Source organism: Mchenga conophoros, linkage group LG18, assembly GCF_057382185.1.
Source record: "Mchenga conophoros isolate Kocher_MC1m ecotype Shallow Benthic linkage group LG18, M_conophoros_male_GT1.1, whole genome shotgun sequence".
In the NCBI taxonomy this organism is placed as follows: domain Eukaryota; kingdom Metazoa; phylum Chordata; class Actinopteri; order Cichliformes; family Cichlidae; genus Mchenga; species Mchenga conophoros.
The window spans coordinates 34,693,334-34,718,058 of NC_140543.1; the positions used below are offsets into that span (position 1 = coordinate 34,693,334).

Genomic DNA, 24,725 nt, shown 5'->3' on the forward strand with positions numbered 1-24,725 from the left:
GGGAACAGCTAAGATACTGCGCAGGACCCTCAAGCTCCCAGGCCTCTGGTAGAGGACCAGAGCTTGAAGAGTAGACCGCCCGCATGGGCAAGTGGGGAATTTTTAATTTTTTTAAAATATTCTCATTCAGCAGTCAGCGTACAAGTTATTGAACCTTGCATTGGCCTCTATGCTTATATAGTGACCATTGCAGGGAGAATTCCTCGGCATAGTGGAGGTGGAGCATCCCCACACTGACTCCTGAAATCTGACATGCATGTGTTCATCACGGTGTGTTAGTGCCATTCATTTGGTGAGTTAATAACATTACATAACAGCTTTTTTCAGCAGTGTCTGCAGTACTGTGAGGGAACTGAGGCTGGAGAGTTCATCTGTGTTCTCAGTTAGAGGCCTGTCTAACTGCCTGCATCTTAGCACATGTGTGCAGGAGATTTGAAATGTACTGTTTACCCTTTATCTACCTCATACCTTTATCTAATAAACTTAAACTAGTGCTAACACTGGTGAATATTGTGAGGATTGTTTTGTTCCAGCTAATGTCTAAATTGCAGAGGAAGATATGCAGATTATTACTATTTATCTTTTTTAGAGGAATCTTGTTTGCTTGTCTTATGTTTAGTTTGCAGTAGGGCTGCATTTTTACTCGTAAAGTGGACTGGTACTTATTGCAGATTAAGGGATTTTTTTGTGTCCAAATTACAGTCCCTAGGGTTTCTCTGTGTCCGTTTCAATGTATATGTGTAGCAGCTGGATTGAGGCCATCAAAACCACAAGTTTTTCACAAGGCTGTCAGTTTATTTGTGGCACAAACCCTGCCTGGATTAACACGTGCTGCTTTGACTTGGCTCTCAGCACTCTAATGTCTCTGATCCCAGTCAGTCTGTATGTACAGAATAGAATAGAAATAGAAATATCCTTTATCGTCCCTCACTGGGGAAATTCAAGTGTTCCAGTAGAAGAGTGACCAGCATGGAGCAAAAATAAGGAATAAGAGACTGTATGGTCTCTTAAGTGAAATTTAAAACATAAGAAAAAAAAATACTTTACTGTTATTAAAAATAGCATACTTGGATTCAAAGAAATGTGCAACGGAGTAGGGTAATTGTTTTTAAAAAGAATGTACAAAATGTGCTGTATATTTGTGCTTAAAAAACCGAGACTTTTTACAGACAATGGAAAAACGAGGGGGCATCCTAGGACAGAGCTGGCCTTCTTGATTAGCTTATCCAGCCACTTCCTCTCAGCTGTAGATATGCTGCTGTTCCAACACACAACACCACAGAAGATGGCTGACGCTACCACAGAGTCAGAAAAGGTCTTCAGCAGCATCCCTTACACTCCAAAAGATCTCAGTCTCCTCAGTAGGTAGTCTGCTCTGACCCTTTCTGTAAAGTGTGCATATATGTTTGGAAGTGTGGCAAAACACGTTCTTGTGAACGTTGTGGCGACTGTGGGTGAATAGTGCAACACAATAGTGACATAACCTGCAAGATACAGTGATAAAACTTTACAGGTGTGTAGAACAAGTTTAAAGAAGAAAGAAGTGCTACAAAATGAGATTACGGGATTAGAAACTTATGTTGAACATAACCTGCTCCCACTCAAGTTATATTCAGACATTTGGTTTAATGTGCCATCTTTTCAGTTGATTCTTTTGTTTCACGTCCAGTATACACTCACCAGCCTGTTTAACTGCTCATTAACACACATATCTAATCAGCCAATCACATGGCAGCAATGTAAATTTGTAGACATGGTCAAACATGGTCATGATGCTGAAGTTCAAACTGAGCGTCATAATGAGGAAGAAATGAGATTTTAAAAAATATCCAAGTTTTTAAAAAAAGGCAGCATAAAAAGTACACACTGTGGGTGCTGTGGGTACTTTAAGTGTTTTTAACACTCAGTTTCACTTTATCTCTTTGTTTGTTAAAACCTCACTGTTCTCTACAGCTGCTGATGGACCAGCAGCAGCACAAGCAACAGTGTCCCATAGATCGGTTGAACCACATTTGGACACTGCCTACAAATGGCAACAGATACCCTCTTCTCATAGATGGGCTGTCCATGGCCCCCTATAGTCTGCCAGCGGAGAACCGTGCTGAGCTCTGAACTCTTATGAATGCATCAGGACCAACTCAGGGTTCAGTGTCTTGCCCAAGAATACTTTAGCATGCAGACTGGAACAGCCAGAGATTGAACCAGCAACCTTCTGAATAATAGATGCTATAGTCTGCTACTCTTCAGTCTCCTCCTAGAAATATCCTGAAAGAAAGAACAAAGAAGAAGGAATCTTTTTATAGCAGTTTCCAAGTTGTTTACTGAGCCACTTAATCTCTGAACAGTAATTTCCGTTGACACGAGTCCAATAAGTTGAGGTGGTGAAGAAAAAGCTGTTCTGTAGAAGTGCTGTGATTAAAGCAGTAGGGTAAGTCTGCTTGTAAGATGTGATCTGTGTCTTTGGTAAACCCATTAGCTCCAGCACACAGCTTATCTTGTCTCCCTTATCTGACCCAGGGCTTCTTCAGCCTTCTATTGCCACTCTTTTTGCTTACTTTCTGCAGGTTTCTTCATGAACCTTGTTAAATTTGCCTGAAAATTGTAGTTTGCTCAAAGAGATGATGCCAGTTTTTGCCTGACTCGGGCAACAATGTGTACAGTAATCGTGTGCTTCATAATTCGCCAAGTCATCAAATGTGTGGAATTTAGCAGACTTATGGTAAGTCTGCAAATTAAATGTTGCAGAATATTAGTCTTACTATACAGTTAGTTCCACAATTTGTTGGTCAGCAACACAGTTTTTGTCACGTTGCCTCTGTCCACCACCACAGTGGATTTTAAAGTGAAGACTTACAGCTTTAATTTGAGATGTTCAACAAAAGATTTGGCTTAACTGTTTATAAATTGCAGCCATTTTTTTCACGGTCCCCCATATTTGGAGCCTCAATGGGACTTGGACAGTTGAGTGGCAAGCATGTCCTGTGCCCTTTGTTATTATCTGAAGTTAAAGAGATATTGGTGCAAATGAGCAAAGCACTCATTGGTCTGAAACAAAAACTGTGTGTGTGAGAGAGAGAGAGCAAAAAATCTGTTAGATTTTACAAAAGAATGGATGAACTGTTCAGCTACAACACAAGGCCTGAAAGAGCACTGCAGAAACTGAGGCGTACAATCACAGATTCATTTCCTTGGTTAAGACAACCAACTTCACAATATCTAACCATGATAAGAAGCCTCTCGAGAAGGCAGGAATGAATGGAAATACAAAGTTTAGGTGAAACAAGCTGAAAACGTCTGGTGTGTAGACTTCATAGGAATCATGTAAAACCTTCACAGTTCTGAGAGGACAAATTAATCCAAGATGAACTTGTACTAATGTTGGAAAGACAAAAGCACAGAGAAGGAGAGGAACGGTCCATGATCCAAATATCTGTCAAACATAGTGGAGGTAATGTTGTAGTGTTGCCAGTGGAACTCAGCATAGTGTTGATTCATGATGTGAATGCTGATAGAAGCAGAAGCATGAATTGTGATTTGTACAGGGTTTTACTCTTTGCTCGGGTTCAGACTGATGCTTTCCAGGGCTTCTCAGAACAGATGGATACTGACCCCAAATATGCTACAAAAGCAACCCAACAGAGCAGCTTCAGCTACTGAGGACAAAACTAAAGACGAGGACCCGCAAATGGGCAGCAACTGAAGATGGCTGCAGTAAAAGTGTGACAGAACATCGCAAGGAAAGCAGCATTTGGTGATGTCCATGGGTTCAAGACTTCAGGCAGTCAATTTTCACCTAAGTATGGAAAACAATCCTTATATTTGAAATGGTCCTAGTTTGTCCACATAGTTGTCAGCAGTGTTGGTCAAGTTACTTGAAAAAAGTAATCAGTAACTAATTACTGATTACTTCTCCAAAAAAGTAATCCCGTTACTTTACTGATTACTTATTTTCTAAAGTAATTGATTACTTAGTTACTTAGTTACTTTTTAAAAACACGATTTACAACCTGAATAGGTGATAAAGTGATAGATCTCTCAGCCCAATTCTACTTTTTCTGCATAATCCATCATACAAAATGTAATCAAATGGAAAAGTCTCTTTTTAAAACTTGTTTTATTGGTTTTAATCTTTTAACTTTATGCATCAAGCAAACATTTAATTATATGCAACATTCTCTGACTGGAAGAAATTAGTTTAACATTTAAACCTATTTTCTGCACATTCCAGCACATAAAATAAAATATTTTTTGTGTTTACACTCAGTCTTTCAAATAGATGCAAGTAAAACACAGCAGAAAATAAATAAAATCAAAGACTCAGCGGTCCTGTTGCTCTATTTTCACCTGTAAAGCAGGAGTGGGGTAGGCGGAGGTTTATCCTGGTGCAGGTGTGCCGCCGCGGTCAGTGGAAGAATCCGCGAGCTTCTCTGTGAGTTTCCCATTACGTCGTTGTGCACTCGGAGCTTGTTTGGGGGGGGGGGGTTCGGTGTAAAAAGAAGTTTTCTTCCCACGCACAGCGGACACTAATGTTTTTGTCACTTTTTATGGAATCAAACTCAAAGTAAGGTCAGTACTTCCACGCTTTAAACGCTGCACGCTCATACTCTCTCCCGCACTCGATATATGATCCATTGTTGATCTGCACACAGCTGTTGTCACCAACGTCGCACTCGCTTACGTCACTGTCATGAGACATTCTCACAAAAAAATCACGGTTTTAGTAACGCAGTAATGCAGCGTTCCTACGGGAAAGTAACGGTAATCTAATTACCGTTTTTGCAATAGTAATCCCTTACTTTACTCGTTACTTGAAAAAAGTAATCAGATTACACATCTCTGGTTGTCAGCCTCTAACAAGTGGAGAAAATCACTGAAAGACCTAAAAGATGAACCTAACATTTTTGTAAAACCCCTTGAATTAGGCTGCTCGTATTGTTTATTTGATTTCCGATCCATTGTGGTGGCGTTCAGAGGCGAAACTACAACAGCTGGATTTGTGCTGCCTGACCTCAACCCTTCCAGTGCCCCTAGTTTGGGCCCTTGTTGTGGGAATGAGTATCTAAATAGTCTGAAGTTTCAGTATGACGTTTAAACAATTTTTGTACTGTGGTCACATTTCCAGAAGAAATAAATTATTCCGATTTGTTTTTCGTGTAGTGTAGCCTATACATTCTCCTTCCAGCCTCTCTCTCTATTATTAAAAGACGATGTTGCTGCACGTTGCCTCGACAGAGATCTTAGTTATATGAAAATGTAAGAATGCTAACACACACATACTCACGCTCTGCTTGGAAGAGCCGTAATAGGATTAGAGAGAACTGGAAGTGCAACTGGAACAGAGACAGAGAAACGGGGAGGTGACAGAGTGGGTCATCCACAGTGGAGCATATAGTGAGACATGTTATGTTTAGGCTCCAGTCTGGGCAAAGTTGGGTTTCTGGTTAATGTAAACACAAACAGAATCCAATGATTTGCAAATCTCATAAATCTTTATTTTGTTTTATCAAATCTTCGCTGAGAAAATATATAATTGTAAACAGGATGTTTGGAATTTAGCAGCAACACGTGCCAAAAAAGTTGGGATGGGGCAGCAAAATGTTATTTTGTATTAGTAGAGCTCCAAAACTGTGGAACAATTTCAGTGGAATGCAAATAGTGTGAATATCTCATCCTCCAAAGTCATACGTTCAGGAGAAATCTCTGTGCATGAGGGGCAAGGCTGAAAATCAGCATTAGATCCCGAATGGTCTTCAAGTCCTCAGGCAGTATTGCATTAAACACAGATGTGATTCTGTGATTAAATCAGTACATGGGCTCAGGAACAGACAGAAATCACTGTCTGTGAACACAGAAGCCATCATCTCTGGACCAAAGCCGGACCTCCAGACCAAAATGGATCGAAACATGGACACTACGTCCTCTAGACTAAAGAGGAGAAGGACCATCCAGCTTGCCATCAGCACTCACTTCAAGAACACCTGTATCTTTGGTGGTGTGGGGGTGCGTTAGTGCCTCTGGAGTTGGCAGTTTTAGAGCAGCATATACTCCCACCCAGAAAGATGTGTTTCAGAAAGCACCTTGCTGAGCTGGCCTGTCTGCAGTGCAGGCCTTTAACCACCTGAGAACATTTGGAGCATCATAAAGTGAAAAATATGACAAAGACACAGGACTGCTGAGCAGCTATAATCCTCTATCAGACACGAATGGGACAACATTCCTCTGTCCCAAAAGTCCAGCAGCTGCTCTCCTCGGTTCCCACAAGTTTGTGGAGTGATGTTAAAGAAGAGGAGATGCTACAGAGTGGGAAGCATGACCCTGCCCCAACTGTCTGAGATGTGCTGCTGCCATCAAATTCAAATATTACATATTTTTCTTGAAATTATTTGTTTTCTCAGTTTAAACGTTTGATATGTTTCCTATGTTGAATAGATTGAAAGATTTGTAAATCAGATTTACAGCAAACAGCATTCAAACCTTTTTGGAATTGGAGTTGGCTTACCTCTGTTTTCTCTCCTTTCTGTTGTGTGTCCTGGTCCACTTTCCCCCATCAGTTCACATCACTGTGTGCTTTGCTAATTTGAGCCTCTTTTCCTTTTCCTCCCACACACTCAGCAGGCACTGAGGTGGACAGGCTGCCACAGAGCAGGAGCCCACAGCATTCTTCTTCACATGTGACAGACCCCGATCCTCTTTCAAATTCTATGTTCTCAACATACAGTTAAATCTTCAGGAGCGTTTCCACCAGATGACCTCTGTGTGGGGGTGGGCTCTAAGGCCCCCCTACTGGACAAGAGGGAGCTGCTAAATATAAGGCTGGGGGTGGGGGGTGGGCAAGCAGCTGACTCAAAACACAACTTGGATTTGAGAATTTTAACAGATTTGTTGGTAGTTTGCTAACTAATTTTACAGTACTCTGTTTTCCTTTTGGTCAGCTTCAGTAACTTAGATGAGGAAAAACATCTTTGGGGAAAACAGACTCTGTGGCATGTTGTGGAGAATTTAAAGTCCAAGAGCTGATGAATTAATCATGATATAAATTGTTAAGACGTTCACATCATTCACAGCATCATTACTGCTGCTGTTGTGTTATAAGTCTTTAAAAAAAAAATAAAAAATGGGGTTGGTGTGGGCTTAATATTGTTATAAGTTTTATTCACTTTATATTGTAAGGCAAAAACTCCATAATAAAGAGAAAACCCCAACCAGATGACCCCCTATGAGCAAGCACTTGACGACTGTGGGAAGGAAAAACTCCCTTTTAACAGGAAGAAACCTCCAGCAAAACCAAGGGAGGGACAATTATCTGCCGTGAGCAGTTAGGGGTAAGGGGAGGGGGACGGGACAAAGCTGTTGAAGAGAGCCAGATATTAATAATAACCAATGATTAAATGCAGAGCGGTGTATAAACACAAAGAAACAGCATCATGGGAAGCCCCCAGCAGGCTTAGACCTGTTGAAGTTCATGGTCAGCTAATGCAGCCCTAACTATAAGCTTATTTCTCTGTGTATATCTATCGCTTTGAAGCAGCCTTGGTATCTTTGGGTGGATAGTATGCGTATCAAAAGTTCAGCGGTTTAATCCCCTGTTCCTCCAGCCTGTGTATCAACATGTCTTTGAGTAAGAACCTAAACCCCAAACCGCCCCTCATGCATTGCATGCAATGCAGCATGCTTATATATCAATATGCTGCACAAACAACCTGCCAGAAAACCTGCTACTGCAGTCCACTGCAGAGTTAACAATGTTTTTGACAAACGTTTTTGAGTGTTGCTGACTTTAACGGTGTAGGTGTTCTGTTGTTTTTTCTCCTTCTGAATGTACAGAAGCACTACTGCTGTGTAGTTTTAGTATAGCTAGCAGGTTATTTGGTGGGACTCCAGCTCCCACTGAGTGACCATCTGGACCTCTGAGCTGGTGCATGTACGCCACATACCACTCACACACTCACCACTGTGAGTCACTGATGTAGAACCAATCAGCACAGGCCCAGATGATGTCAGCTAGTAAATGAGGTAGGCTGGGACCAGGAAGAACTAAACTAAGATGACAGCTGGAAGTCAATACTTACAGTAAGTGTAAACTGTAACGTTTTTACACAAACACAATACCTGTGTGTCACCTCCTTTAGCCATGTTTAATTTGTTGTAATTAGGGCTGCCACAAATGATTGTTTTGATAGTCGACTAGTCACCGATTATTTTTGCGATTAGTCGACTAATCAGATCATCATCCATTGGACATAAAACGTACAGCTTATTGCACCAGCAGCATCTGCTCGTATATAACTATCATTATCTTACAGCTTGAAGTGTTTAAGGTATGTGCTAACTAAAAATAAAGACAAGATGATAGTTTATTAAATTTTAAAGAAATTTGCAGATTGTTTGAGTGAAGTTTAATAAACTCAGCCGTCTGCTCCTTGCTGTCTAAAATATAACAGGACACCGGAGTATATTCTCGAGCATCTCACACTCTAATGAGCCTTGAACCCCGGCTAGCTATCGAGCTGGTGGGTAACAGACGTCTCCGAAAACATCGGAGCGCTTTTGAAAATATGTGGTGTCTTGATAAACTGAGCAGATATTTATTTGAAGTTTACACAGCTACATTCTCGCCTGAAAATATGTTAAACGTTTATTTTTTGACCCAGAAAGAATAATAAGAGTAACATTAAAACTAACTAGCTGCCGGAATCCCTGACAGACTTTGTTTCCCCTGCATCGGGGTCATGCACTGGCCTTTCAAAATCATGGACAAACACTATCCCACATTCGTGATTTGAATGATTAGTTCATAAACACTTCTTATAATGACTAACTACTCCATAAATTTTGGAGATGGTAGCTGTTTATACAGTAACGTTACAGTGGGATACAAATAATATCAGGCTGATCCTGCCACAATTTGTTCCCCCTGTCCAAAGACTTCTTGCTCCTGAAATTTTGGAGGCTTTAGCTCAGTACAGTTCTGAACAGTTACAGAAGGATACAAATAATGATCAGTCAAAATGTCATTGGTTTATTTAAATAATCCCATCCGATGTTGTGCCAAGGTCCCAACGCAGGGGAAGCAAATTCTGTCGGGGATACCTAGGCTGTATCCCAATTCAGGGTCTGCAGCCTTAAAGGCCGCATTTTAAGGCCGATTACGTCACAGCGACGCGACGAAGGCTGTCCCAATTCAAAGGCTGCTCGAAATGCGGCCCTCAAATGCGTCCTTCATTTCCCTGAATTTTAAGGCTGTGGCGGTGTAGACTTCGTGGCCCAACATATCCCAGAATGCATAGCGTGGCGGTGGGTGTGGATAATTTTGCCGAAAAAAAAAAACGGCGGATGAGGGGCGCCCGAAGAGTAAACTTTAAGTAAGTACTGAATATTATGTCACTTATTTATGTGCAAATGTTTAATAATGAAGGACATTAAAACATTACTGTTGGCAACATGTCGGCGAAGTTATGTGACATTAGTGACGTTTGTACTAACTTACAGCCTTTACTTTAAAATATACGCCGTTCAATAGCTGAGCTTAATCTTACAGAGAATGATCAAAGCTCATGTAGAAAGAAACAAACAAATGAACAAAAGATTGTCTCCTTCATTTCTGTCAAACAAAGCTGTATGACACGTTTCCAGCTGTTAGTATCATGGTTGCTAGGCAACTTGGGCAGCGCAACGGAGGCTAGACCGTCCCATTTTACGAGCCTCGCACTTCCGGCCTTAGCGGTCTTCGAGTATGTGGCCCTTGAGGATCGTTGAGGCTGCGTACTTTAAGGCTGCAGACCCTGAATTGGGATACAGCCCTAGTTTGGCACGATACCGGACACAGCTTCTTCTTCTTTGGAGTTTAACGGCAGCTGGCATAATAATAATAATAATGGATACTTTATTGATCCCCATGGGGAAATTACTTGTTTTTCTCTGCATTTAACCCATTCACTCAGTGAAGCAGTGGGCAGCCATTGGGCGCCCGGGGAGCAGTGTGTAGGGACGGTACCTTGCTCAGGGGTACCTCAGGGTAGCCGTTAAGTGGATTCGAACCGCCGACCTTCCGATCATGGGGCGACCACTTTACCTACTGAGCTATCCCTGCCCCTGCATCCTTGTACATGCAGTGCTGCCATCTTCTGTTTCAGTCCGTTATTACTCTCTTAAATCCTACTACTTATTCCTGCATCTTTTGGGATCTTACAAAGCTTCAAATGACGTGTCGACTATTAAATTAGTCGTCGACGATTTTGATAGTTGACGTAATCGTGGCAGCCCTAGTTGTAATTAACAATACAAATATGAAGTCATACTGTAAGGACTGTTTGGCCTAGTATGACCTCATTGTGAGCTGTGGGTAGACTATCACAGCCATTAGTATGACGCACTGCACGAACTCCTTTCACGTACTTGCATGGAGGCAGTGATGCGTTCCAGTCGAAGCTGAGTCGGGCTGAGGAAAAGCTGCAGTACTCCTTTGCAGCTTTGCAGTTTTTCTTCACACTGAAGAGCCTCACAGAGATGTGATGATGTGAAGAAGCGACATTTTTTCAGTGTGTTGTCAGTCAGGCGTCAGTGTTGACCTGAACTGATATCCAACATTCAGCCAGTGGCTTCTCTACAAGTCTCTGCTTCACAGCTATGTCTCCACTTTGAATTAATTTTAATATTCCTGTCAACTTTGTCACTGTAAAACTCTGCATGTGTCTACCAGGTTGTGCTTTTCCACTGAGAGGAGCCTGAGAGTGTCCATGTGGACTGGAGAGACAAATATGTCTTAATCCAGGAGAAAACATTTAAAATTCCTGATACAAAATGGCCAGCAGAGACAGACTCAAATGGAAAAGCGTGATGAATCTGGTCTCACTCAGACTGTGGATGGTGGGCACCTACTGTGCATATTTTGTGGGTATTTGTTGCAGTGTGGAGCTTTAACGCCATCTGCAGAGCAGAAGGATCATCTCTACTGCGCTGTCTGTGTCCACACAGAAAGCCTTGAACTACAGCTTCAGGTCACCCATAGTTTGGCCTCAGAGTTCAACATACAGTCACAGTAAAATGCAAGAAAACAGAAATGTAAAAATACATGTCGGCTTGTGTTTTTAGGTATAGACGGTGAGTAAAACGGTTTCCCTGGGTTTTTTCCTATGTTGTAGTTGTGTGTCTTATTCTGAAAGAAATATTTACGCACTACCATAGCAACCAGAGAGCATTAATAGACCCCGTGCACGAGAAAATGCTAACTTCCTGTTTTAAGACCGGATGTAGGGTTGCACATTTCTGGTAGCTTTATTTTGCAGTCAATTGCTACTGCGAAGGTGGACTCAAAAATCATGTCCAAAATACGAAAACGGAAAGATTACGTTAAGTTAAAAAGAGCAGAGGGTGGAACACTCACCATTACTGTCATAAAAAAAATCAAATGATATATTTTGATGTTTGAAGAGCGTAGAGCGATTGTTTGTTTACATCAGTGATGGTAAATTCGATTATTTTTACTGAATCGAGTTTGGATGAGTCACTCACCAAAGTGAATCGGGTTCTTGGAGTCATTTGAGTCACTGAGTCAGTTGACCAGAGAGTGACAAAAATTTACATTTTCACGCAAACTTAATTTGTTTCTCCTTTCATGTAAATCCTACTGCTAAGATGAGTGATTGAAACAGAAAAACAACTATTTTTATTTTTTGTACGGTGCGTACTAGGAAGTACGAGAAGTGCAGAAGTGAGAGGCTTTTAAATGGGACGGTCTAGCCTTCGTCGCGCTGCTCAGGTTGCCTAGCAACCATGGATCTAACCGCGAGAAACGTTTCATACAGCTTTGTGTGACAGAAATGGAGAAAAACATTTTTTTTGTTCATTTTTTTATGACATCACTTTGATTAGTTGAGTATCTGAGGCTGAGACCACGGGACTGTAAACATGATTGTTGGGCTTCATGTCTGTGCTGAACAGTCATTTAAGATTAGTTAGTAAATAACAATTAGTTAATGTTGCTCATGAGACTAAAGTCATCTCACTTTGGAAATGTAAATATAATATGGCCAATATCGAAGTTATTATCATATTAATCATTATTAGTTATTACAGCAGTGAACTTGAACTCTGTCAAACTCTGAGCTTCAGTAAAGATTCAAGTTGCAGTTATTTATATTTCCTATCACCTTAAATCTTCACTCAAAGACACTCAAGTATCTTTGACAGTGTATATAGATGTATTATATATAATATTCTTCGTTTAATTTGTTGGCATTACTAAATTTGGTTCAATGCTTACATATATGTGTGAAATGAAAATGTACGAGCTGTGAAAACTGTTTCTAATAGAATGAAGAGTAGACTGATATATGAAATGTTCCTTTATTGGGTGAGAAAATCAGACCATGTCATAACTGCTGTAAGTCACACAGAATAGACATCAGAGCCTTAAACAGGCTGACGTCTGCTAAATGGGTCAAACTGGGCAGAAAGTCTACAAACACATAACATCCTTATAGAATATGATGTAACACTATAGATCAACTTAGCTCAGAATATATAAAGCATATAAACAATTACAGCAATATGATGCAACAAACACAGCAGCTACTGATCCAAAATACTCAAAGCTTCATAGAACTGAAACCAACATTTATTTTTAGCTCCATTCTGCTGCTGATACAGACTTTAGGTTTCTGAACATTAAACTTGTTGCTGCCTTTCATAGTGTGTAACTTGAAGGCCCTGAGTACTCTGAGTACTTTCTCCCACACTGAAAACACTGGGATGATAAAATGATTTGAACATTACCTAATAAGACTGATTCAGCACAGACAGTTATGTTAAACTTTTCTAGCAGTCCTTCACAAACAGGGAACAGAAAGGGGTCGGCAACCTTTCTGGTGATGAGTGCATCTAAAATTTCCTCAGAAGTCAGTGTGCCATATGACTGCATTAGCAATAAATTTAATAATACTCTAAATTAACAGTTACACACTATATAGAAAAACTTTATAGAATTATATTTGTGCACAGATGTTGGCAGCTATCAGCGAATAGTTATCAGCTATTTTGAAACAAAAAAGACTTTTTATCCATAACAGCAAATGAACTGTACAACAGAAAATCCAAATGCTATTTACGGTCTCCTCACAACAATGATATGAAAAATAAACTGGGCCAATATGGCATGTTTGTTAATACAGAGACACACATGTTAATGTGACCTCTGGTCTCCCACTCAGAGACACAGGTCTCCGAGTGTCCAGCATTCAGAGGCTACCTGAGGACTCGTGTGAGAGAAAATCTGCTCACACAGACATGTAGAGCCAAACACTGTCAATAAGGCCTCTGCAATGTTCTGAAGACAGTAAACCTGTCAGGTAGTGATGAACATGCAGCTCCATGAACACGCACAGCTATGGATTCCAGCTGCGTCCGTAGTTCTACAAACTTTGACCCCCACAGAGTCGAGCTTTTCAGTTCAATCAGCTGCATTTCGATGTCCTCTGTGTCCAACCAGTTAATGCGAGACAAATCCAGCTGCTCATTAAAGCTTTTTGATTTGATTAGAAAAGAAAACATTGGTCCAAACACCTGAAAGCCCCGAAAACCCATTGTGAATTCTGTCTCGAGTCTACGGATGTATCCGTGTATTTCTGCGGTGCTGATGCTGCGCTGAGCAGACAGCTCCTGAAGCATTTGAAGTGTCGGAATGAAGAAATTTCAACATTGCCTGAAAAAAAACTGCCAGCTAGCAACGTCCCTCTCACCGGTAGGCGAAGTGATTTTTAGCCAATTATAAGATGAATCTGGTAGTTGGGGTTGCTAAGATACCGTCATTAAGAAGCGGCACAACTAATGTGTCTATGCGAGCTGATTTGCGATGTGCACCGCTGGCCCGGCCATTAATTTTTTTAATGCATCTTCTCGGATTAACTCACTGCGTGTCGTGTCCAGGGCTGGACTGGGACAAAAAATCGGCCCGGGCATTTTGACGAGAGACCGGCCCCCCAGGTATTAAAACCATAAAGCCTTTGAATGAAAACAAACGCTGTTGTGACAGTGATGTACAGTCTTGTTGGTTTCTATACATTTTACGTCAGATAAAAACTTTGGTTGTAAGCTTCAGATCATTAATTAATAAAAGCGAGACATTTTAAATGAGAATAAGAAAGTGTTTCTTTGTGCCCCCCTCTCCCTGTTAATGCCCTACCTGGCCCCCTGGCAAAACTTTGCTAGACCCGCCCCTGCACAGTTACCAGCTGTCAGCTGCTTAGAAAAGGATCCTGGTGTTATTTGTCTCTCAGAAACAGGTCATAACTTCAACTCATTCATGTCACCTAAAAGGTAAACCTGTTTCTCCATCACAGCTCTGATGGTTCAGTAAGGACATCTCCTGGTTTCATCTTCATGTTTCCCTCTCACCAGATAACCAAACCATATCATGACCAGCAGCTTTACAGCTGTGGCTCCAGCAAACATCAGCTGATACTAGAAATTAATATTAAATAAATTCTAACAACAGCTGATCAAGCTTAAACGTGCTGCTGTTGTTTAGCGCGACATCCACTGGTTTCCTGTTTCTGGCGCAAAGTGGGCGATAAACAAAGAAGAGAGAAAAGCCGATCAGCTGATCATTGATCAGTTTCATGATTGAAGTAGCAACAGGAGAGAGAGGGAGAGAGAATGAGAGAAGAAGAGGCAGCTGTGCAGCGTAAACACAGAGTAACTCCAGCTTGGTGTCTTTTTCATTGTAGCTGAAGTCCGGGACAAACTGTTCTTTTTCAGCTCAACATGAAACGCGTAATATTTTCTCTGAATACGAGACGATAACGTCTTTTTACAGAACATTTGGCAACTCTACTAACTAACCTTATGAATTAAATAAAGTTCACCATCAGTAACATCATAGCACCACCCAGCTGTATAGAAACTCCGTCATGCTAGCTAGCACGCAGCACCAGTTATTATAACTGACTGTAAAAAGTCAGCACAACGAAAATAAACTCCACCTAAACTTGGTTTATATCTGACCCAGATAGACTGCAGGTCATAACTTCTTACCTGAAGTTCAGTTCACCTGACACTCGGACCGGTGGCCACCTCGGGTCTCTCCTCCTCCTGCCTCCCCTTTCTCTCATCCACCTGCTGCCTCTGTGGAAGCCATAGTCACCACCAAACAACTGAGTTATTTTTACACATCTGCCAGCATCTGTCCAATCCACCACCTTTCATTGTTTATACCGTTACAAAAAATCATCGGCCTATAAAAACCGTCAGCTCGTTCAAACACACTTTAAAGTCCGTTTGGCTCGACACCACCGAACAGAGGCAGCAATATAACACAGCTAACATTAACAGTGCAGTGGATCCTGCTTGTGCCGTGATGTTCAGGACTGCAAACCGAGCAGCATCACTGACTTTCATCTTGTTGTGTTTGTGGATATATGACTGACTTTAATTATCCACAAAATCATCACAATCTCTGTAAGATTAAGGTCGACTATTGAACGGGGTATATTTAAAAGTAAAGGCTTTAAAACCAAGTCAGTACAGACATCGCTAATGTCACATAACTTTGCCGACATGTGGCCAACAGTAATGCTTTAATGTTCTTCATTATTAAACATTCGCACATAAATAAGTGACATAATATTCAGTACTTACTTTTTAAAGTTTACTCTTTGGCCGCCCCGTTTCCGCCGTTTTTTTTGGCAAAATTATCCACACCCACCGCTGCGCTATGCATTCTGGGATATGTTGGGCCACGAAGGATAGACCGACCCATCCTTAAAATTCAGGGAAATGAAGGACGCATTTGAGGGCCGCATTTCGAGCAGCCTTTGAATTGGGACAGCCTTCGTCGCGTCGCTGTGACGTAATCGGCCTTAAAATGCGGCCTTTAAGGCTGCAGACCCTGAATTGGGATACAGCCATAGACTATAGGCAGAGAGGAGGATGTTACTCTCAGTGTTGTTGCCGCATTTCAGGAGTATGCTGCTAATAAAGTTACACAGTTGCACAGTGACTTCGCTTTAATTACTTCATTTACAAAATACTAGGGCTGAACGATTATGGAAAATAATCTAATTGCGATTTTTTGCCCCAATATTGCGATTGCGATGCGATATGCGATTATTTTTTAAGGTCTTTGTCTTCTGTATTATTAAACAAAGACAAGCAATACATCATATAGTATGGCCAATACTATATTACATTAATTTTAAACTGTTCTTTCCTGGAAGACAGACCTCTGTTATGATGACATGAGGTGATGCATGAATTGATGACTGACATTTTTATTTAACTTCTTCAATCACAACAGTATATTTGAACATACACAATAGTTTATTTTTAGCTTACAAACATCTGAGCATAAAGTGCTGACAAGGAACCCTGGTGTAAACATTAAAATGAAAGTCAGTACAATGTGCAGATTGCAGAAATATACATAAACAAAATCAGTGGCTTTACCACACTCAGTTTTTCGACATCTGTGAACTACTAGACAGTCATTCAATTAAAAAATAATATTAAATAAATAAAACTAATAAATAAAAAATACACACATCTTACTGATCTCTGCAGTCAGTAACATTACACATAAAGTGCAAACATAATAGCAATTGTATAAACACACACACAAACACGCCTTTAAATTAAAACTGGCTGAACATCTTGATTATCTGCAGTAAGTAACAGCAACACAGCACAAACTAAAGTGCACAATGAGTACGGCTCAGCTAGCCATAATCATCCTAGCTCACAGGTTTTTTGCTAGGAAGACTAGCATATCTACTTTTGCTGGCTTTAAGGATGAGCGAGTGCAGGTCACTATATTCCCTCCAGTGCTGAACAGACGCTCTGAGGAGCACTTGTGGCTGGCACACACAGATATTTGCGGGCCATCTTGCACAGTCGTGGAAAGTGAATGTTGTGCACCTTCCACCAGGCTAAGGGATCATCCTCTCCGTCAATGACAGGGGTCAACAGGTAACTATTCAACTCTGCCTCCACGACATCTTCAAGTGGCAGAGGCAAAGCTGAAGAGGCCGCACTGGTTTTAAAAAGACTACCAATAGTCTTCTTTGCCTTTCCCCCAGAGGCCTGTGCACTTGGAGAATTTTGAGCAGTTTCAGTGCGAGACCTCTTCTCCTGCCAGATGGGAAGAGAGACATTAGTTTTGCAGTTAGCTTATTTTTAAATATTATGTGTTTGTGGAAATATAATTTTCAAGGATTTACCTGATTATGTGTACGTCTAGCCGATTCCACCATTTCTGTCTTCAGTCGGGCCTTAATGGCAGGAAGGTTGTCTGCGCTGATGTATTGCGTTTTGAACCTAGGGTCCATGAACGACGCAACATCCAAAAGCTCCTGGGTGTTGAGGTCACTATACTTGTCGTTGAGGTATGCCAGGACCTTGGTTTTAATTGATCTAGTCAGATCAGTGTCCGCAGCATCTTCAGCCAAGACTGATGTTGCCAGAAGATGGAGAACTGGCTTGAGGTAGGAGATGCTCACATACTCTTCTCCAGAAAGAGCATCAGTAAATTCGGAGAGAGGATGCAGTGCCTTATGAATGGACTCCAACACTTCAGCATCCTGCCAGGTTGGGATGAGGGAGCGTGCATGTCGGTCACCTGTCAATACCTGCGATATGGCTTTCATCTGTTCCAGCACTCTGGCAATCATTTTCTCTTTGGACCCCCATCTTGTAGGGCACTCAGTAATGAGAGAGTGCTCAGGAAGCTTAAGCTCCTTCTGTGCCTCAGTGAGAGCTGCCTTTTTCTTCCAACTGTGCGAGAAGTGCCCCACCAACTTCTTGCACAGCCCAATTGCTCTTGATACTCTACCATCTTTGATTGCATTTTCTGGAGGGAAAAAAAAATAAAGTAAAAAGTAAAATTAGTGTTAGACATACAATTGCAGTTATGATGCAAGGTTTCACCATTTCTCTCTCTCTCTCTCAAATTCAAAGTTGCTTTATTAGCATGACTATGGGAACAGTGTTGCCAAAGCTACTGTTACATACATCATGACATACAAGAACATAAGACCATAAGACAAAAACAAAAAAGAAAATACATAAGAAGAGGTGGGTACATCAGGGTGGGGTTGACATAACATATCTAGAATTAACAGCAGTAAAGAACAAGATAAATAATAGTGTGGTGTGTTTGTAGGAGAGAGTGATACACAGGCTCGCACATACATGCATGCACACGCACACTCTCTCTCTCTCTCTCTCTCTCTCTCTCTCTCTCTCTCTCTCTCTCTCTCCCTCTCTCTCTCTCTCTCTCTCTCTCTCTCTCTCTCTCTCTCTCACGGCAGTAACTTACCAATAGCAAGATGTAATCTGTGTCCGAAACACTGGAGCCTGGTCCATTCGTTCAGCTGTGCTGCTTTCACCATATTTGACGCGTTGTCCGTCGTTATGCAGACAAGGTTGTCTTCAGGGAGATCCCAACACGCAAGCCCCTCTCTCAGGCCAGCAGCAATGTTTTCCCCTGTGTGGTCTTCGGGGAAGTAGGCCGTTTGTAGGCTGCGAGCTTCGAGGTGGAGGTCTTCGGTAATGTAATGCACCGTCAGACTTTGATAGGGCTCTGCTGTACGGCTTGACCACATGTCTGTTGTCGCCGCAAAAAACTCAACAGCCTTTAACTCCGCTGCGACCCTCCGCCTACATTGCATATGTAGCTCGGGTATTGCAGTCTGACTGAAATACGTGCGGGAGGGCATTCTGTACCTCTTATCCAGTGTAGTTACCAAATTATTGAACCCAGGCTTGGTCACCGTATTGACGGGCATCATGTCTTTCGCGATGCAGTGGGTTACTGCTTTGGTGATTTCCACGTGCCGTTTTGAAGTGCGTTCATATGGCGTAACACCATCAAACAGTTCGGTCAGTGATCCTTGCCGAGTAACGTTACTAGGTTTATTCTGCACACTACTAGATTTTTTAGCCATACATCTACCATACTCTGTTTTGTGCCGAGTCTTAAGGTGCTGGTACAAATTCGTAGTGTTTCCGCGAGATGTAGAAACTCTACCAAGACAGGTTTTACACAGTACCTGACTCTGTGCGACATCATCTGTTTTAAACCCAAAATATTCCCACACGGCTGATGTTCCATTCCTCTTTGGTACTAGCATCCCCGCAGGCTCTGGTTCTGTTGAACCTGAGGCCATTGTGTAGGCTACAGCTTTGCTTGCTAGTTCACTCTCGGTAGACTGTTTCAAAACTTTGCTCCCCGTGTCACGTGACCAGAGTGCAGCCTCTGTGGTTAGACAATCTCGTTTGATCATATCACATGTTTTACTCGCGCATGTCACGTAAACGGAGTATAATCGCAGCGTATAATCGCAGCCTTTGCGGTTAGAAAATTGCACTTGATCATGTCGCGATATTATCGCAAATGCGATATATCGTTCAGCCCTACAAAATACCACAGTTTTTGTCTTGGTCGTATCATTTTACTTTGTTGTATTTATCTGCGACACCTTAAAGGCCGGTCCGTGAAAATATTGTCTGACATTAAACCGGTCCGTGGCCCAAAAAATGGTTAGGGACCGCTGAACTACAGTGTGTGAGAGCTGAGGAGAGAGGTTGATAGCAAATGTCTGAAATGTTTGAAGAAAGAAAACCACTTCAAAAGGGCCTTAAATTCTCATATTTCATCCTGATTAGAAGCAAAGATAAATAAGCTTTTGTTAATTTATTCAACTACTGAAAGTCATTCCAGCAGCACGCATTATGCGTACAGTTCAGTTATCATCACATCAATCAGCTGAAGCATCAGTAGCACTGAAAGGTCAAGGAGAAAAGGCCGTACCTGCATCTGGTTCAAATGGAGGCAGCTTGTTCTAGCTGTGGTGGTCAAACTCCTTTTAGATCACAGTTTTCTGTTTCTGGGACATTTGGCTGACCTGGCTGCGATGGATGGATGGATATGTGTAACATATCAGTAGTCCAAATCCTGGGACAAACAACAGGACTGGTTCCATTAAGCACTGGCCTCCCACTCTTACTGTCTGTTTTTATAATGTTTTATAATAATGACACCGCTATAATAGTAATAATAATAATAATAATGACTTTCTGTGATACTAACATGCATCAAGGAATCCTTTTCTCTGATATTTATCTCTCTGGATTGTTTTGCAACATGTGCTTAAATGGCTTCATTTCTAGATCTTGGAATATAGCGAGCTTCTCGATTTGCTTATATTGCTCGCTGCTTATGTTTGGAGTAAAAGCAGCACCAGTGATGTAAGATGCTCTATTTCGATGTCAGTAATGTCACTCATCATGATCAAATCTTTTATTTTCTAATGTGTTTTCTTTTCTTTAGGCACTGTGACACCGACTGATAATCTGGAGCAACTGGCAGAGAAGGAGGAGGAGTCCAGCTCTGACAGCCAATAGCGAAAGCTTAAAGCGTCCAGGGAGGCCGACTGCTCTAAACAAGTAAAAAAACTCAGTTTATGTAATGACATTTTTTTTAAAGATATTATTAGTTTAAAAAAAAACCTGAGACATGCAGCTTGAAGATCCAACAGCTTACCAAAATTATTTTATGAATAAACAAAACCCAAGAGAGCAGAATTCCTGGTCTGTGTTGTATTAGTGTAGAAATTGTAATTCATTAAGTTGCAATATCGTCATATCATATAAAATGCTATTTTGGAATTTGAATAGCAGCTCCCCAGGCTGTAGTATCACTGATGTTATAACCAAATGGCCGCGTGCAGATGAGGGTAAAATTATTTTCCCTCCTATAAAAATAAAATGAAAAGTGCATTTTTAAACATACTAGTTATTTTTTTCAGAAAGCACAAATTATCTTTATTTTATTGAGCCAAGGCACAAAGCTTGCAAAATCAAGTTCAAACTGAGGGTTAGCTCCAAATTTCTACAGAGTAACTGTAGAAAGACTCTAATGGATGAGTTTGTCAAGTCGGCCATCGTAGTCTCAAAGAAGGAAAGCACCAAAACCCTGGACAAGAATGGACTGCCTCCACTTTTGCAGAGACACAGTGCACACTGTGAGTGAAACATGGTGTTTGGAGTAATATGCTGCGGGGAAGCTTCAGTGAGTCTGGAACTGGGAATCTCATCTAGGTGGAAGTGATCATAAAGAAACAAGGATATGTACATATGCAAGAAACATCTCCTAGGATGCGCTGGTGTGCATCATCATTGATATTGTGTTGTTGTGTAAAGCACTTTGAGTGCTCAGAGTAGAGAGCACTATATAAGCACTAGTACATTTCCCATTTATGAACAGTCCCGTTGCCTGGGGTCATGGGGCGTTTTGGGTCTTAGCTGACTCACCCAAGTGACCCGGTTGGGGTTGATCAGGCCTCGACTTATGTCCCAGGAGCAGTCCACTGATCAGCCCCCTTAATCTAAAGCCACCTTGTCTGTGTGGCTTGAATGGGCTTCTCCTTGGCGATTCCTTTAATGCCCAACCGTGTGTCTGCCTGCATTCAGTTTGGTAATCCTAAACTGGAGTGTACCCACCTTGACCATGCTCCTTGCTGCTCACTCTTTCACATCCATGTAGGCTCTTAGGTGGGGCTGCCATACTTGAGACTTGGACAGGGGTCTTCTGCACACAACCTCAGCTGACGCAGCTATAGAGATGGTACAACCTGTTATTTTTCCTTCTCTAGGCAATGCCATTCTGATTTTTCTGACTCGCATCCTGAAATTGTTATAGTAATCCAGGATTAGGTCTTTAATCTTCTTGGGAACAGGGTTGTGGTGAAGTGCAAGTTCAATCAGTTTGTGCGGTATCGATCCGTAGGCATTAGCCAGATCCAACCACAGCACGACTAGATCACCTGTGTTCTCTGGGGTTCTCTGATCAGCTGTGTAACTACCTCAATGTGTTCCAAGCTGCCAGAGGTGCCTGATATTCCAAGTGTCACATGTCTAGCTGTTGAGTTTGAAGATGAGTTGAAGATTTTGGAGGCTGTCCTCCATTATTCAGTGTACTTTGTGTGATGTACCACTGTCAGCAAAACAGCCCCAGAGCATCATGCTGCCACCACCATGCTTGACATCTGGAACAGTGTTCTTAGGATTGAAGGCTTTTGGCTTGCTCATGTGGGCAGCTGAAAATGTCAGTCAAACTTGAAGGTGTCAATCTTAGAGCAGGGCCTTCTTTCTTGGTTGGTACCCTCTCAGTGTATAGTGTAGAGAGAGCGCAGAGGTTCAGAAACAATCATATAAAAAGAAAATGTTGCATCTGAATGTTGACGTGAGATAGCTGATGGGTGCCCGCTTGCTTTATTCCTCACTACCTGTCTGTTGGTAAAAATACAGCTTGGAGGTCATGTAAATCAATATTTCTGCTCAACCAGGTTATTGTGAACCAAAAGCTAATTTCTGAAAGAGACGCTGAAGTATGATGAATACTGGTGGGAATGTGGAGTGTACTGCCTCTGCTCACCATGCTGCTAACTCAGGAAATAGAAAGAGCTAGAGGCTATGTGAGCATGTGTGTGTTTGCTTGTGTTCCTTGGCTCTATGCCTAGAAGTAACAGAGAGAGAGAGAAATGAGAAAAAAGAGAGGAGGTGGAGTTGAGTCATCACACACGGTTTCTTGATGCCGACTCAGTGAGAAGACCCTTCATTTCCCAACCTGCTGGTGTGAACCATGCTAACACTGAGATCCCAACATGGTCAAAGTGCTACAGGCGTCTGTTTTACTTTTGCCTAAATGTAGGAGACAAGAACAAATAAATAAAGAAGACCCAGGCTGTGCCCATACAGTTTTAGATTACTAAAAAGCCAATAAATCTTCCAAAGTGAATTCCAGTTGACTTCCTGATTGAGTGGCTGTAGCTCAAGAGGTAGAGCAGCTCATGTACTAATCAGAAGGCTGTTTTTTCAGTCTGGCTGCTCCAGTTTGCATGCCCAAATATATTTTTGCAAAATACTATCCCCAAGTTCTGATGCATCCATCATCATGAGGCATGTTGTATAAAACTTGTGAGTGCTCAGGAAGAGTAGAAAAGCACTATATAAGAACCAGTTCATTTCCATTTACCATCAGTCCTGTCCCCCTGTAAACTCCCCATCGGGCTCTAAAACAACAAAATAACCAACACATTTTTATCTGTTATATGACTGGTTCTCTGAGAAATGTTTAAAGCGGGGACTGTTATCATTTTAGCACAGCTTTAGTATTTGACCATGTTGTTATGTTTTTGTTGCAGAGGGTTTTTTTTTTTTAATTTTTATTTCACCTTTATTTATACAGATTGTAGAGGCTAAGCCTACGCTTGAAGCCACTGAGGTGGTCGTTAATGGGGATGACGCGATGTCACTGGTATGCATGAATTAAGTTCACAGTCCAATAAATCCAGCAGTATGTATCTTGTCCTTTTTGGTCTTTATTCCGTATCGACTTAGCATAACAGCGCAACGGTCACAAACTGTTTGCCTTCTTAATGACACACCTGACGCCGATTACGTGCGTCTACCTTAAATACCTTTACATTACATAATCAAAACAGAAAAAGGTGACCTCTAGTGACCACATAAGGTATTAACCCAAGAATGGCTCCTACACCCCGGCCCCTAATTGAAATGGCTATCAGACATGGCAATTCTAATCACAAAGAAAATAAGGAGCCACTAATACAGTCTACTTTAGACCTATACATTCACATAAATAAACATAAGTAACACACTTTTAGATTACAGTCTCATGTAACAAGCAAAGTTTAGTTACAGGTCTTTCCAGAATATTAGTCTTTGTTTTTAAACGTGCAGATCGCACAAGTCCTTTTTGTCACGAATGGCTTCCAGAACTCTTCCAAGTGGCCAGGAACCACGTGGAGCAGCAGAATCCATTATAATGACTATATCTCCAGGTTTTAGATTCTTCTTCTTTTGGTTCCATTTTTGTCTCTCCTGTAACAAAGGCAGGTATTCGCGTATCCATCGTTTCCAAAAAAGATCTGAGATGTACTGAGCCTGTTTCCATCTTCTCTTCAGATACATATCCTGAGGGTCAAATAGTCCGGGTGGTAAAGATGGTTTTCCTTTCATCAGGAGGATGTGATTTGGTGTAAGTGGCTCTAGGTCTTTTGGATCATCAGAAAGCTTTGTGATGGGTCTGTCATTTAAAATTGCTTCAATTTCACATAGAACCGTATTTAATCCATCGTCGTCCAACTGTTGTTGCTGAAGAACGGATCTCAGAATCTTTCTGATCATACGAATTATCCGTTCCCAAATTCCACCATGATGTGACGCTCCAGGCAGATTAAAACTCCATCTTATTCCAATGTGTCGCAAAGCATCCGCTATTTGGGTATGTTTCAGCAATTCAAGAGCCTCCCTTAACTCTCTGTCTGCTCCGACAAAGTTGGTTCCATTGTCCGATTGGATGTGAGCAACTTGACCTCTTCGACTCACAAAACGGCGCAAAGCATTAATGCAGGCATCTGTGCTTAGAGAGCTAGCCACTTCCAAGTGCACTGCTCGGCTGGCTAAACAGGTGAAAATGACTCCATAGCGTTTAGCTGTACCTCGTCCTCTTTTCACTTCAATAGGTCCGAAGTAATCAACTCCGACGTTGGTGAATGGTGGGTTATCTGGCAAAATTCTTTCCTTGGGTAAATCTGCCATCTTTTGCTCCAAGGCTTTTCCATGATATTTTCTGCAAAAATTACATTCTGCGATAACCTTCCTTACAGCTGAGTTGGCCTTTGTGATCCAGTATTTTCTCCTTAGTGTGG

General features: G+C 41.6%; 2 protein-coding genes across 2 annotated transcripts in view; one reads left to right on the forward strand and one right to left on the reverse strand.

Annotated features, from left to right (window-relative positions):
* fam110b (family with sequence similarity 110 member B) overlaps positions 1–24,725 on the forward strand; it is a 57,965-nt gene that overhangs the window by 11,360 nt on the left and 21,880 nt on the right. Inside the window, exon 2 of the mRNA XM_085253241.1 lies at positions 20,321–20,436. The gene's annotated coding sequence lies outside the window, so the exon portion shown is untranslated. The remainder of the gene's footprint in view (positions 1–20,320; positions 20,437–24,725) is intronic.
* On the reverse strand, positions 16,265–19,222 carry LOC146554257 (E3 SUMO-protein ligase ZBED1-like). The gene is made up of 3 exons (XM_085254663.1): positions 18,308–19,222; positions 17,211–17,839; positions 16,265–17,121 (listed from the first exon to the last, which is right to left on the reverse strand). The coding sequence occupies exons 1-3, from the start codon at positions 19,155–19,157 to the stop codon at positions 16,801–16,803; spliced, it is 1,800 nt and encodes a 599-aa protein (XP_085110789.1). The 5' UTR covers positions 19,158–19,222; the 3' UTR covers positions 16,265–16,800.